Source organism: Manis pentadactyla, chromosome 15 (genome assembly GCF_030020395.1).
Source record: "Manis pentadactyla isolate mManPen7 chromosome 15, mManPen7.hap1, whole genome shotgun sequence".
Lineage (NCBI taxonomy): Eukaryota > Metazoa > Chordata > Mammalia > Pholidota > Manidae > Manis > Manis pentadactyla.
Genome location: NC_080033.1, coordinates 6,646,970 through 6,663,557, shown reverse-complemented (window position 1 = coordinate 6,663,557; position 16,588 = coordinate 6,646,970). Strand labels below are relative to the sequence as shown.

General features: G+C 38.7%; 1 protein-coding gene across 15 annotated transcripts in view; it reads left to right on the top strand.

The window, feature by feature from the left end:
• The window catches only part of LOC118928714 (zinc finger protein 234), a 48,898-nt gene extending 40,457 nt beyond the window's left edge, over positions 1–8,441 (top strand). For all 15 annotated transcript variants that reach the window (XM_057493319.1, XM_036918198.2, XM_036918208.2 and 12 more), the window contains one exon: positions 970–8,441. In XM_057493319.1, the coding sequence (XP_057349302.1) occupies positions 970–3,158 (2,189 nt within the window). In that variant the 3' untranslated portion in view covers positions 3,159–8,441. The remainder of the gene's footprint in view (positions 1–969) is intronic.
• Positions 8,442–16,588: the final 8,147 nt, after the last annotated feature.

The window sequence follows — 16,588 nt, the reverse complement described above, 5'->3', positions numbered from 1 at the left end:
TTGCCTCTAAGCAGTGATCATCACCTCACACATATATTTTTATTTACTTATTTCATGAGTAACGCCTTTACTAGTGATGATTCTCTGATAGTCTGTTTCTTCTAAATACTTATCGTAGCTGTGGAGTTTATTTCCCAGTTCACTAATAAATTTCACTTTGGAAATCATTCTTGTTAAAAGGCAGGGAATCTGTATCTATATCCAGAACTTTTCTGTGCTGTTTCCAAAGAGGTAGCATTCTTCCCTAGTCTTTAAATTTTGACTCCTACTTAGGAAAAAAAACAAACATATCAGAGAGATAGTACAAAAGCATCAGAAGATTCCAGTGCATAGGTCTTCATGCTTTTCTCTCACCCCAAGGGATTCTTAGCACCTTTAATTTTCTCCTGAGCATTAACCCCCTTGGTGTAACTACTGCCTCTGGTGTAGCCTTTCAGCTTCTCAGCAAGCTGTACTTTCCACTCCTTTTCCTAATTCAGATAGCTTACATGTAAAGGACGTTTTGCTTCTCTGACTTGGTTCAGACTTAAATTGGAATTTAGGATTATAGAGAATCCCACAGTTCAAATTGGGATTCATCTACGCATGCATTTCTTGGGCACCTGTTAACTTGCAGGCTTTGTTAAAGCTGTGCCTTATGCTTTTTGTGCCTAAATGCTTGTCCTTACTGATACTGTGTTGTGGTAGGAAAGACATGTAACTTTGAAAAAATGATTTAAATAGTATATCAGATGGTAGTGATTTTGTTTTAAATGAGTCTCATTTATGCTAAGTGTTTGGTTGTTTAATGGACCACCTCTTGGTTTCTGTCAGTGTGTAAACCAGCAAACTTCCTATGTGGTGAAAAAGATAAGCTGAACCATCCTGAAGTTAATTAAAGTCTCATACTGTGTCCTATGTTTTAAACCTTGGATCTTTGAAAATTGAAGATTCCCGTTGTCCTTATCTTTGAATTGTCTGTCCATGTAGGAAAGAACAATCAAAGTGAATTGAGTACTGTTCAAGACAGAGGATCACATGAAGAGCTTTCCTGCTGGCAAATCTGGCAACAGATTTCAAATGACTTAACCAAATGTCAACATTCTGCAATAAATTGTGCTCAGTTCCACAAACAAGGTGATTCCCCCTGCCAGGTTGGGGTAGGACTGTCTATTCAAATTTCTGAAAATGAGAACTTTATACTAGATCATAAAGTCAGTGGTCCCAATGGTACCAGAAACCCAGAGTTTCCAACTTTGAGAGCCCAAGATTCTTGCAGGAAAACTTCCTTGATTGAGTCACAGAATTATCAGAATGGATATCAGCAAATTTCCATGAGAAATAAATTATGTTGGTGCAAACAGGATGTTGATACCATCCGTTGCATTTCACATCACCTCGATGATCATGGAGTACACAAAGGTAAAAAATCTTATAGCCACAATGATTATGAGAAAGACAGCATGAAGATCCCAACACTGGATCGGAATAGCATGATTCACACAGGACAAAAACCTTACCAGTGTAATGAATGTAAAAAAAACTTAAGTGATCTCTCCACTTTTGATCTTCATCAGCAAGGACACTCAAAAGAGAAGTCTCACACATGTAGTGAGTGTGGAAAAGGCTTCAGTTATAGCTCAGATCTTCATATTCATCAGAGAGATCACATGGGAGAAAAACACTGTAAGTGTGATGAGTGTGGTAAGGAATCCAGTCAGAGCTCACATCTGGAAACTCATCAGAAAGTCCACACTGTAAAGAAACCATTCAAATGTGAGGAATGTGGGAAAGGCTTCAGTCGTAGATCAGCACTTACTGTTCATTGCAAAGTCCACACGGGAGAAAAACCTTATAATTGTGAGGAATGTGGGAGGGCCTTCAGTCAGGCCTCTCATCTTCAGGACCATCAGAGAGTCCATACTGGAGAGAAACCATTCAAATGTGGTGCATGTGGTAAGAGCTTCAGTCGGAATTCACATCTTCAGTCCCATCAGAGAGTCCATACAGGAGAGAAGCCATACAAATGTGAGGAGTGTGGGAAGGGCTTCATTTGTAGCTCAAATCTGTACATTCATCAGAGGGTCCACACAGGAGAAAAACCCTACAAATGTGAGGAATGTGGTAAAGGTTTTAGTCGGCCTTCAAGTCTTCAGGCCCATCAGGGAGTCCACACTGGAGAGAAATCATACATATGTAATGTGTGTGGTAAAGGCTTTACTCTGAGTTCAAATCTCCAAGCACACCAGAGAGTCCACACAGGAGAAAAACCATACAAATGTGATGAGTGTGGGAAAAGCTTCAGGAGGAACTCTCATTATCAAGTTCATCTGGTAGTCCACACAGGAGAGAAACCCTATAAATGTGAGGTGTGTGGAAAGGGCTTCAGTCAGAGTTCCTATCTTCAAATCCATCAGAAGGCCCACAGCATAGAGAAACCTTACAAGTGTGAGGAATGTGGGCAGGGCTTCAACCAGAGTTCACGACTTCAGGTTCACCAGCTGATCCATACTGGTGAGAAACCATACAAATGTGAAGAATGTGGGAAAGGATTCAGTCGTAGAGCAGATCTTAAAATTCATTGCAGAATCCACACGGGAGAGAAACCATATAATTGTGAGGAATGTGGGAAAGTCTTCAGACAAGCCTCAAATCTTCTGGCCCATCAGAGAGTCCACAGTGGAGAAAAACCATTCAAATGTGAAGAGTGTGGGAAGAGCTTCGGTCGGAGTTCACACCTTCAAGCCCATCAAAAAGTCCACACTGGAGAAAAGCCATATAAATGTGAGGAGTGCGGGAAGGGGTTCAAGTGGAGCTTGAATCTTGACATGCATCAGAGGGTCCACACAGGAGAGAAACCATACAAGTGTGGGGAGTGTGGGAAGCACTTCAGTCAGGCCTCAAGTCTTCAGCTTCATCAGAGTGTCCACACTGGGGAGAAGCCGTACAAATGTGATGTGTGTGGTAAGGTCTTCAGTCGATCTTCACAACTACAGTCTCATCAGAGAGTTCACACAGGGGAGAAACCTTACAAGTGTGAGATATGTGGTAAGAGCTTCAGTTGGCGGTCGAACCTTACAATTCATCACAGAATCCATGCTGGTGAGAAATCCTATAAAAGTGATAGAGGTGGTAAGAACATTAGAGAGTCCACTCAGGAAAAAATCTGTATAAAATGATTTTTTTAAGTGTCATGTGAATTCTTCCTACCAGTAAGTTCAAAAGGAAAAGTATATATATATATATATATCATTGAAGTCAGTGTTTCAGCCGTAGCTCAGCATATCCCAGTAGTCAGGAGGCTACACAGCAGAGAACACTTCTATGTGGTATAGTAATGGCTTCAGTTTGTCTCTTGGCCTTTATTAAATATTACTCAGGGAAGAGGCTTTTAGCAAGTATGAATTATATCAGGCCTTGTACAAAAGTATGATAGAAATGCCAAAATCAGTGCTCATTAAAATGTAAGTTTCATAAATGCAGACATTTGTTCTGAATCTATATAGTCTTAATATTGCCAGGTACTTTGTAGATGCTCATAACTTGTTAATAAGTTAGGAAAATGTATATTTGAGAATTGTTGAGATCTCCAGAATGTCATAAAAGTGTATTCAGAACGGGAAACCTAAATGTGGCCTTAATAAAATTAATTCAGAGAGAGATGAAATGTTAGAAGACCACTCATTACTGTAATGTGTTTAATCAGTTTGGCATTGCCCTATTGTGATGAACTCCTGCCCCACATCCAGCTTCTCATCAAGTTGGGTCTTATCATCTTGGACTTTGTCTAGTGTTTTTTATTGATACTATACAGTATAGATCTAAATGGATTGTTAATCTTGCAGTAATTAGACATATTACACTTTTTTCCAAGGATGTCAAGGCAGGAGTTTGTGTCAGAGTTCCTAATGACAAACATTTCTTAGTAAATATTGAATTGATCATTGGTTTCTTATTCTGCACGTTTCCATCCAGGCTTCAATGTGATTGCCTTTAATGTTTTTAGTAATACTTTCATCAAAATTTCTTAGCTATGAGAGCTATTTGGAGTATATTACTTTTGTCAAATTCTCTACCCCATTTCTCCTTGCTCTCTGCCCAGCCTGATGAAAAGGAAAAAAATGTTTGTTGGGCTTTGATTATCTTATCAAATGCATTCATTTTGGGGCCTGATTTTCATACTTTTTACTAGCAGTGGTTGAAAATTTGGTTTTCAGAGTGGTCAGTATATATCAAAATATAGAATATGAATCCCTTTGAATTGGAAATCACAGAATACAAATTTATGACTAGGAAGTTCACATAGAAAACGTGTACATCGATGATGTTACTAAATTTTGGAAGAAAATATCAGTAGGGATTTAAGTATGTTTTAATATACTTATGCAGTAATGGATTAAAATGGTGGCTAATATTTATAACTGAAGAATTTAACAGTTTAATGTAGTTTAGGTACATCACATACCTTAATCAAATATGTGTCTCTGAATGTTAATGCATTTGATGATGTGTGAAGGGATATTCACCCTTAATGTAAACAGTAGCAAGACAGATTTTCAGATTTTTTTCCACATTTAACTTCAATATTTTTTATTTTCATTGCATCCATTTTGCAGTAAAATAGTTATTTTAGGTAGTAAAACTATATAATTTGAAAAATTACTAATATATTATTCCTTTATAGTAAGAAATCCTGTTATCATGTGGTATATACAGCCAAATTAAGGAATAGAACACTGAAAATCAATTATTTTTAAAAATTCTGTGGTTATTCAAAGATAGAGATACGTTAGTGAGTGTATAAATTTCTAAGTAATGTATTTTAAGTTTAGGCACGAATCTGTGTAGCACAGAAAACTCCAGTGTAATTCCAGTAGAAATGCATATTTCCTACTTCTTGTCGGACTGCCCTACTGGGGGAATGGCTGGCCCAGGGTACTCACTTGTCCTTTCAAGGTTTGGTCTGATTGGGGAAGTGGCTGGGTCTTTCCAGACACTATGGCACAGAGAACCTTAAGCAATGAGAAAAGAAGAAATGATGAAAAAATGGTTTCAGAGCAGCAGTGAGTGGGCAAATCCTGAAGATAGTGGAAATATGTTTTGGAGGTAAAATTTAACCAAGAGTCCCTATGTAAAAGATGTACATAGGGACAGAACCTAGCATGATGGGAAATAAAGATTTTTGGGGAGCAGGTTTGTATACTATTTCCTGCTTAGCCATTTAGCTGATGTTCAACACTGTGGTTAAAGGGCATTGCACAACAAAGGATGTATGTGATGTGAGAGGCAGGTTCTAAAATTGATTTTTTGGACCACACTACATGCTAAGTGTATGAAGTCCATGCTACCTCAACTGGCATTAGAGATGATAAATCCTGGGCTTCCCATGTTTTGTTTTGTAGATACTGGTGTAGCCCTCCCACTCTCAAGGTGATGTAGTTTAGTGGGTTAAGTCAAGTGTTGGCAAACTACCTCTTGGCCAAATCTGGCCTACTACCTTTAAAGTTTTATTGGAACATAGAAATGCCCATTCATTTATGTTATCATCTGTGGCTGCTTTCTGATTGCAATGATGAAGTGTAGTCGTTGTGAGAAACACTATGGCCACAAAACCTAAAATACTTTTGGGTCCTTCAGGAAGTCTATTGACCTCTGTGTTAAACCAAAAGGATTTCTTTCCCGCAATTGAAAATACCACAAGTAGAGCAGAACTTAGATCTGGTTCCCTCAGGATTCCAGAATTGTTCCCTTTTGATTCGCATCTGCTTTTCTGATTGACCTTGTTCATTAGATTGGTCCAAAGATGGTCAAACTAGAGACTCTGTTTCTTTCTCCACAGCCAGTGAAAGAGAGCTGCTCTTTTATCGTAATGTTGGGTAGTTCACTGCTTATTCTCGGTGTGCATGACTGCTCTGACCCTGACTCCGAGCCATGTTAAAGGTTAAACCTCTAGCTGTGTATCCAATTTTTGGCCTCTGGGGAGTTTTCCTATCTTAGCATTGAGCTTGGCTACATGTTAACACTTTGGAGAACTTGGGTATGTGTGTGTGGGTGTGTGTATGTCAGCATTCTTTTTTTTTAAAAGGGAACACAAAGTCAAATTCAGTCATCAGCTGAATAACAGAATACATTGATTTGCAACCTTGTAAATCATCGTATAAAGTCACCCAGAGGAAGGAATAGAAACATGAAGAAATGAGGTGAGAGTATATGGGCAGACTCCAGCAAAGCCGGTGACTTTGACCTCTAAGTTTAACTGAGCCTCCTTTGCCATTGGAAGGAAGCCTTCCTCTCCTGAGTTTCTCTCCCCTGAGAACTTGTAATGATTTTCCCCGAGATAGTTTCCTTCCCTGGAACTGTAGATTCTCAAAAGACTTGGCTCCACCACCTCATTTTCTAAACCTAGTAATCAGACTGAAGTCCTTGTGGGCCACGGGGAGAAGGGTAAGTTGGGGAAGAGAGCCATCAAGAAGGAAGTATGACCATGGGGATAATATACCTGCCAAAATAAGGGTTTTTATGATTCGTATCACCAGAAACCTGATAAATGTATATAGTTGTGGACAAATGGGCATTGAATTGGGAGGAAATAATAGGTTAGGCTGGATTGGTTGATACGGGACACTGAACACTGATTCCAGACTCAGTGTATTGAGCACCTAGGAAGGCCTTGAGCAGTTTGCCCAGTTGAGGGACTGAAACCTGGACCTAATATTAGCTTATGCTTATGCTAAAATCAAAATGCCAGAACTTTCTGAGTATGTTGTAGAACAGTTTCCCAGCCTTAGCACCATTGATATTTTGGACTGGATAGCTCTTCGTTGGGGGTTATTCTGTGCCTTGTAGGGTGTTTAGCAGCATCTCTGGCTTCTACCCACCAGATGCCAGTAGCACATCCTCTTCCCCAGCACCCAGTTGTAACAATAAAAAGTTTCAAGACACTACCGAATGTCCCTTGGGTGGGGTAAAGGCAAAATTGTCCCCAACTTGAGAACCACTGCTATAGAAGAAGATAAAGATGGGAATGCCAGACTGCTGGAGTGGATTTATCATGTAAGACCTGCTTACTCAACTTCCCTATGTGCCTTGGGAGGGTTCAGAGGACCCTCCCTTCGCCAAAGATTTAGGAAATAGATTGGTGAGGGGAGTATTGGCAGACCTTTGTAAGGACTCCTCTCTGCAAGTCAGAAATTATGGCATCAAAATGGGCTCCCTGAATTCAGTGAGGATCATGGGGTGCTGGGACATCAGAGATCAAGTGGAAACACTTCATTGGCAGAGAGAGATAAAGAGTGTGTCATAATGAATGGCAAAACCAAAGAGATCAGAATGGTTTGATACACAGATTTTTGCGTTTGTATGCTGATTATGGTGTCCCGGGAGCTGAAAAGGAAGCCTACTAATATCCTACTTGATATAAGTGGAAAAGCACTAGGTCTGGTGAACATAAATCTGACTTGGATCAACATGAGAGTTGTGTCCCTCGGCCAATTCCACAACAGGAGTCACTTCCCATTTCCAGAGTATCTTGAATAAAGGTCAGGCTGGATCTCCGTGAGGAAGGACCCTGATATATTGCAAAAACTATGCCATAAATCAATCTGTTCTTCCTCAAAGTGACTTGCAGCCATATTTTATTGAGATTCTGCATTAGGTAAGTTGAAATAACCAGATAATGGAGGGATTACTGGAATCAAGAGCTGACATGAATTCCTGGTACCCCCAAATGGCAGTGTGGTCTACCAGTTAGTAGAGGGGCTTCTAAAGGACAAATAATTAATGGATGTTTTTGCGAGGTCCATATGTGGTAGTCTGAAGGAATCCCTGAACCCATCCTATGGTTATTTCCCAAGGTCCAGAATGCAGAGTTGCAATAGAAATATAATACAGTGATTGGCAGAATCCTTACATTGGTTTCCTGATCCATGGAACAAGAGTTATTGATAAGAAAGGATAAGTAAACACTATAACTGCCTTGTCTGTACCAAAATAGAAAACCAAAAGCAATACCATATTCCTGAAGGGATTGCAGAGATTAGTGCTACTACCAGTACCTTGAAAGTTTCAGGGGTCATGATTTCTATCATATCCCCTCAATTCACTCATTTGATCTGTTCAGAAGAGAGGAATCTTGGATGTGACATGGGATCACTGTGAACTTAATTAGAAGTTGATGCCAATTGCAGCTCCAGATGTGGTTTTATTACTGGAACAAATCACCACATCTGGCACCTGATGTGCAACCATTTAGCTGATGTGCTTTTTTTCTCTGAACCTATTAATAAATATCCAAAGAAGTTTAGTTTCCCCTTGTTGGGCTTTCAATATACTTTATGGCCCCAGCTCAGGGCTACATCTATTTTCTAATCTTTCACAGTTAGGTCCAGGGATTGGAAAACTCTGTTCTATGGGTCAAATCTGGCTACCACTTGTTTTGGGAAATAAAATTTTATTGAAACATGGCCATGACAATTCTTTATATATTGCCTATGGGTACTTTCATGCTAAAATGGCAGGATTTTGTAGTTGTGACAGATTGTGTGATCTGCTAAGCCTAAAATATGTCTTATTGGGACCTTTACAGACCTCTTTCATATAACCCCTGATACATATCCAATGATGTATGAAGTATCTGTAACAGGGATGCTGCATGGAGCTCACAATAACTTTTTGGAGTTGAGAGGCACAATTAGGTCATTCTTTGCAGACGGCATTATTCCTTCTGAGAAAGGAGTTTCTGGTTTCATTGGCCCATAGTCAAAACTAAATACTTGGCCATGAGCTAGAGAGTTTCTATGCAATGAAGTCATAAATTTGGGCATACCAGAAGCACCTCATCAAGTGGAGGTGATACATACGAGATGGTTTGAACAGAAGTCAGGAGAGTTGCATGAGCAAGTGACTCAGATTCCTGTAGCTCCAGTTCCTACAAAAGTGACCCCTGTGTCTCAACCCATACCTGTGGCCTCATGAGGAGTTCTCTGTGATCAGTTAAATGAGGAGAGAAAATTTGGTACTATTCTCCAAAGACAACCACCAAGCCCACGTGATGACACAAGAGCCTTTCCTTCCCGGAAGGGACAGCACTTTGTTTTCACTTGAAAAGGAACAGTCGCTCTAGACATCAAATTGCCTTTCCCGCTCCAGGGCTTATGCTGAAAGCCCCATCTGTGGCCCTTACAGGATGCTTTGTTCTCTGCCCTGGTGTTCAATCCATCATTGCGACCAGGGAAGTCGTTTTACAAAAACTGAAGTGTAGCAGTCGGGCTCACATTCTCAGAATTCACTGTTCTTAACCGTGTTCCTTGTTAACAGTTCCACTTCAGTAGCTGGATGTGCCTGGGTTCTCAGAATTCCTACAGACTTTCTCCTTTCATATTTGTGTAAGGACTAGTTCCTATTTTAACATTCCTTTATCTAAAATCATAGTGATGCAGTTTTTCAGATTAAGCCATGACTCATACTGAACTCTTGTGTAAGTGCTTAACAGTAAGCTTTTGATTTTCAAGGCATCCATTTAAAGACATACACTTTGAGTAAATATAATGCCAGCTATATGACACAGCTCCTAGTAAAACAACCAGGTAAGGAACTCGGCCACCCACACCCATAAAGTCACCTTTTCAGAAACCCTGGGTGACCCAGATAACTGACTGCTTGAATGACCCTGCCTCCATGCCCTACGCTCTAATTTCCACTCTGACATTTCAACTGAGCCAATAATGAATGAACCCACGTGACACTCCAGAGCCCTTTGGACTTTAATAAAGGCTCTCTCTACCTTTGACTTCACCGTCTAACCCTTGGGCATGCTGTGTATGCTCCAGAACTGTGAGTAGCAAATCTTGTTCCTCAAAGTTCCCTGATGTTTTTTTGCTGAAGTGTGTCCTTTATCATAATGAGACCCTCAGGGCTGGCCCAGCCACAACACTGGCTCCAGTGGCGCTGGGGGAATGTCTGTGGGGCCACATATGAGTAATACAGAGCCTGTGCCTGTGCCTCGGGCATTTGTAGCCAAGAACATTACCATCAGTAGGCTGGGACAAACAGCAAACCTTTTCTGCTTCATTTCAGCCACTACCCTTCTCTCTCAAATGCACCTTTCTAACTTCTATCACCATTGACTACTTTTCCTTTTGTTCATATAAATGACATCATATTATATGTATTCTTTGGTGTCTCACTTGTTTTGCTCAACATTGTGTTTGTGAGATTGAACTGTATTGCTGTTTATAGCAATCGTTCACTTATTTTCTTACTGTAGAGCAAGGGTGGGCAAACTACATCATATGGACCAAATCTTGTGTATATGTTTAGGGGTGTGTGTGTGTGTGTGTGTGTTTATTTTTCTGCTTGCTAGAAGTGGAATTCCAACATCATGGAATATGCATATATTTAAGTTAGCTGAAACTGCCAAATATTTTCCAACGTAATTGTACCAGTTTACAATCTCACAAGCAAAGTGATGCTGGGACAGTTTTTTAGCAATGCATACTTTTTTGGTCTTGATAATTTCCTACCCCAGACAACAAACATCTTCTCTTACATTTTATTCCTAAAATCTTCATTGTTTTACTCTTTAGTTGGATCTGCAGTCCTGGAAGTCATTTTGTGGATTCTATGAAGTAAAAGTAAATATATCTTTTGGGTATATGGATATCCGATATAGATATCCAGTTGATGGAGAAGTATATATTAAAAAGAACTCTCTCTCTCTCTGCTGCAGTGTCTCCTTTTCACAAATCAAAGGACAGTGTCTGCTTTGATTTGAACTCTGTTCTCTTCCCTTTCTATCTTTACACAGATGCCACATGATCTTAGATAATGTAGCTTTATAATATGATTTACTATCTGATAAAGTAAGTCCTCAGTTTTGTTACTTTCACATTATCTTGACTATTCTTAGCCCTTTGCTTCTCCGCAAAATTTTTGTAACCATTGCATCAATTTCCAGAAAAAAAAAGCTGGTATTTTTAGTTGGTTCGCATTGATATTATAGCTCACTATAATAGTTGATATTTAAAATACTGAATTTTCTATCCACAAATACCACTATTTATTTTTAAGTATTTCTTTTATATATGCAGAAAAATAAAATGGGTCTAATTAAGCTAATCACATGTACATAGGTAGACTCCAAAAGCATATAAATACAAAAGATAAATCAGAAAGTTATTTTTTAAATATTAAAGAATCCTTGAAATGTAGGAGTTTCAAAAGCTAAGAAATTAATGCAATTTTTTGTTAAGTTAATTTCCTCATAATTAAGGATGTTTATTCAATGTAGGACAGAACGAATTTTAAAATCCAGTTCAAGTGCCAAGACAGTTAAGCGGGAAAAGAATGGTCTCTTCAACAAACAGTACTGAGACAACAGAATATGCACTTGCAAAGGACAAATTTGAACCCCCTACTTCATAGAATATATGTAAATTAATTCAAAATGGATCAAAGACCTAAATGTAAGAGCTAAACATTATAAAATTCTTAGATGCAAGCAGAGACATAAATCTGCAAGACCTTGGATTACGCATGGTTTCTTAAGACATTTAAAGTGCAAGGAACAACAACAAAAAACAGGTACACTGAATTTCATCAGTATTAGAAATTTTTTATATCAGAGGATATTATCAGGAGAGTGAAAAGCCATCCAAAGAATGGGAGAACATATTTGCAAATCATTTATCTGATAAGGGACTTGTAAGTAGAATATAGAAAGGTTTTTCACGTAAAGCTAGTGATAAAAAGACAAGTAATTAAACAATGGGCCAAAGTATCTGAACAGATATTTCTCCAAAGAAGATACACGAATGGCCAATAAGCACACGAGAAGAGCTTCCACATCATTAGTCATTAGAAAGATGCATATCAAAACCATGATGAGATAGCACTTCATATCCACCGAATTGGCTACAATACAAAAGATAATTGGGAGAGGAGAAATTGGACACCTCAAACACTGTGAGTGGAATGTACAATGCTCAAAGGCTTTGGAAAACAGCCTGGCAGTGTCTCAAAGTGTTTAGCTATTATTTATAAATGTAAGTATATGAATATGCAGTGAGACAAATGTTCTTCTTAGTTATGTGTCCCAAATGAGTTCTCATACATTTGTATAGGATTATAGGGATGTGGAGAAATATTCCTAACATCGTTACTGACAATAGAAAACTGGGTGTCTGTCATGGAAGAGCAGATAGATAAAGATGTTATGCATGTAGACAATGAGTTCTGCAAAGTAGAGGATGCTAAAAACATGGATGAATCTTAAAAATATACTACTGGGGAAAGATGCACAATTTATTTTTATAATACCATTTATGTAAATTAAAAATACGTGCACAAAACTACACCACACATATTTTTCACAAGAACGCACACAGAAATACATCAAACAATATCCTATGGGGTAGAGAAGTGAATGAGAATGTCTCACGGGGAAAGAAAGGAATCAAAATTGTTTTATCAAATTTTATCACATTTTACCCAGGATTTCAATTTGATTGTACTGAAAAAAATTTCTGCACTTTGCTTTAAAATATTTTAGCAAAAATTTTTTAGAAGTATCAATGGGCTAAAAATAAAGAGATCCTTGTTAGCGTACAAAAGAAAAATAAAGTATTGGAAAAGAAGGGAAAAACTCAGTATTTACCAATGACATTATTACATATTTAGGAAATTTATTTACAGAGAAGTTACTGGAATGGAGTAATCTTGAACAGGTTGCTGGATACAAGGTCCAGTACAATTTGATTAGAAATGGTGATAATCAGAATTCTCTGCTGATTTGCATTCTCAGAGGTAAAATTTTCAATATTTTATCACTATGTATTATGTGTAATTGTTCTGTAAGTTTAGTTTAGTTGTAAGTGGTATTTTTCTAGTAATTTATAACCATTTCACATTTATTTTCAAGTTTATCATTATAATGTTCCTTATAATGTCCTTAATGTCTTTAGTGATGTTCCCCTTTTTATTACTGAAATTGGTAATATGCCATTTCTTTTTTTTTGTCTTGGTCAACTCTTACTACTTTATTGTTTTATTCATAAATGGTCACTATATTTTGTTTTCTATTTCACGAATCTCTTTTATCTTCATTTCCTTCCTCTCATTTCTGTAGTTTTTAACTGTTAAATTCCTGAGTGTTTTTATTTTAAGCTTCTCTTTTAGTATATGCTTTTAAGACTCTACATTTCTTCCTAAGTATGTATTGAATTTCCTGACTGAATTTTTCTCCTTGTGGGTCTGTCAATTTTGCTTTTAAAAATTTGCATTATATTATGTGGAGCTGTTATTCCTAATAATTTAAAACATGATTTTTTGTTTATCTTATAATGCTCCCCCTCCCAGGGCTATTTTGTGCAATATTAATATATTTTTAAATTATAGAAATAATTTGAAACCTAAGACGATGTTCTCATTCTCTAGAGAGGATTTTCATTTGTTTCTGCTAGATGCCTGAAAATACTAAGAACAACAACAAAATGTTTGTCTAATTCAGTTTCAAGTGCCGAGTGATAGGGAGTTTGGTTTCAGCCTCCACGAATGATGATTCACTCTCGGATCTTTTGGGGTTTTACCAAGGACTCCTCCCCTCCCTACCCCGACCTCCTCCCCAGCCCCTAGAACATAGATAGCTAAAGCGCTGTTCAGCTTTCAGTAAGAGAATCGATGGGAGCCACCGAGGCCGACACTAGCTGCCTATAAGAGCACACCTTGGCCAAGGTTTGCTCAGCCACGCTAGGAATTACTACCCAGAAGCTCAGGGAACTCAGGAGTACTTCCGCTTCAGGGGCCGGGGCTGTTACCGTCGTTTGTCACCAGCGTTCTGGGAAGCGTAGTCTGGGGTCTATGTAGTTCCGAGCACTTCCGCTTCGAACTGCAGGGAATTCTGGGAAGTGGCCGAGCCTCTGTTTCTGGGCGGAAGGAAGCGCCTTCGCGGTGAGAGGGCAAGACTGCTACGCACCTTTTGCTCTCGTAGATGAGTCTTCGAAACCGCGGTATCCGCTCCAAGCCTGTGGCTGCCCCAGCCTGGGCGAGGAGCCAGTGGGGCTCCGTCCCTCGCCCTCCCTCAGGCTGAGAAGCCGCAGCCGGCGGAGGAGGATGGAGTTGGGAGAAGTTGGTGTGCCCGGGTCGCGTGTCGACTGATTGGAAGCTCTTCCAAACAGCTTCCCTCACCTACCAACCAGCTCTGCGACTTCTAGCCGTATAACGTTATAGGATTTTACTTAAATATCTCTTGGCCTCATAATGCTCATCTCTAAAGTGCTCTTATTGGTAGTAGTCAATCCCTTATCATTTTATATGAGTTAATTCGTTATGAATTCATTAAATCACCTCAACAGCATTATGAAATAGGTAGTGCTGCTAGCCTTAAAAAAGAAGAAAGGAAACGGAGGTAGCGTTGGGGAAGTATTTTACCAACACAGAAAGTCCGGTCTACACAGTGTAGAAAGAAAACGCTATTTTCTTACTAAATAACCATATGTAGAATACAGTATTGTAGGTAATTTATGGAGATTTCAAAGAAATTGCACCCTATTTTTACAGTCAAGCAGTTACAAGCTTTTATATCATTACATTTTTAACCACTAAGTACATTTATTCTGAAGATGAATGGTACCTTGTCTTCCCAATAAGAGGACTGCACCATTTGCTGCAAATTCTTTAATAAATTCATCCTAAATTTACTGGGGAATCAAGTCTTAGTTGACTTTATCCAAAGTAGTAGTAAAATTATCTCCCCTGCTGGCGATTTACAGCTCAGAAAAAGGCACCCTGGTTAAACTCCCACGGAGATAGAGACACTAGGCTATTTTTCTCAGGCATTTACATTCAAAAGGGACAAACCCCAGACGCTTGAAAAACACTTCTGGGCTGTTATCTTGTAAGAGATTACTTAGTTTCTAACAAGATTTACATCTCAAAAGGTTAGAGAAAGGAACCCAAAGCCCTGAGTTACGGAAATGCTCTTAAGAAAAAAGATGGGCAAAACAGTCCCTTTGGAGAAGGAACATCCTTTTTTTCCTTCTTTTTTCATTTATACTTGGAAAATTTGTGTTGTTTGCTTAGCATAGCTAGTAAGAGGCAGAACTGCCCTTTGAGCCCAAGAAGTTGGAGCATCAAGTCTGTGTTTTTAACCTCTACGCTGTAAATGTAAAAATAAAATCACAGGTAATAGTTATGTATATGGTTTGAAAACATAAGCAAACTAAGAGACAGAAAAACATTGAAATTTGGAGAGGAGTACTTATGAATTTGGTTTATTTATTTGGAGTTTGACTTGTCATTGTCTTCCAGATCTTGGTTTCTGATCGTTTGCTCCCTTATGTTGCAGGCTACTTTGTTGCAGAGAGTACGTCCCATTCTTTACAGTGTGTTAGCTCCCAGCTGGGGACTGGCAGAGATGTTCTTCCGTGTTAATGGCTCGTGTAGTTGCCCAACGTCCTAAAACCAGGGGTCTGTCTGATTTTATTTAGGATTCTTGAAATGGATTTAGCGAACAATAAAAGAGAATAATAAAGACTTGGGTAATCCTTTACCTCACTTGCAGTGAGATGCAGAATCTACCACTTTTTCACAACATTCAAAAGTTGATGTATGATTATAGATAATATTTTAATGATTGTAAAGCAAATCTATTTAGAAACAACTACTCTTACTATATGTGCCCTGTGTTTATCATCTGAGTATAATCCTTGTTAGCTTTTTATAGGGTGGTCATGAGGCAGGCACTTTCCAATGCTTTTACATGTGTTTATTAATTAGTGCTTCATGTCAACCCTATTTATTTCCACTTCGAATGAAGAAAAGAGGGACAGAGTTCACAGAGTAAGTATTTTAACCTAGGTAGCCTAATTCAACGTCTGTCATCTTGGTTATTACACACTGCTTTTGTAGTCTACAGGACAAAACCCCACAAATCTGACTGGAGCAGAGATATTTAAGCTGTGGTTGAAGGTTATGACCCAGCAGTGACTTGAGCAACAGGATATGACAGAAGGAACGGCAGATACAGAGAAGTCTTTTGTAGGAGTACAAGTGATTCAATAAGTCTGAACATGTGAAGTGGAAAGTAGGTTTAAAGAGGGAAGACCCCTGTTTGTGTAACTTGCTAAAGCGTTTGGACCTTCTCTTGAGGGCACCGGATAGAAATATAGGTGAAGATAACTGAATTTCCTTGTTAGGCTATATCTCTCTGGCATTAGGAATGAAAAAAAGTGATTAAAGTTAAATATTCATGGTGCTTATACAAGAGGTAGGGCTTAGCACTCAGGCCCTTGTCAAATGCCAAGTTTTGAGACTTGGCTCTAGGATTTACTAATTTAGTAACATGGCAAATTACTTAACCTCTTTCTGCCTCTAACTCTTAAACTATAAAATAGAGGAAATAATAGTTTTACCCCAACAAAGTTGTGAAGGTGAAGGGAGAATCCTAGTATTTGAATAGTCCCTGGCGCACATTAAGAGCCCCATAAAACATAACTGTGTATACATTGTTAAAAGTAAAACTGTGAAAGTTATTTTAGCATCAGAAATGGGTATATCTGTGAACAGAAAATTGCAACCCAGGGCAAACAAGCTGTGACAAAGTCACAGGCAAATT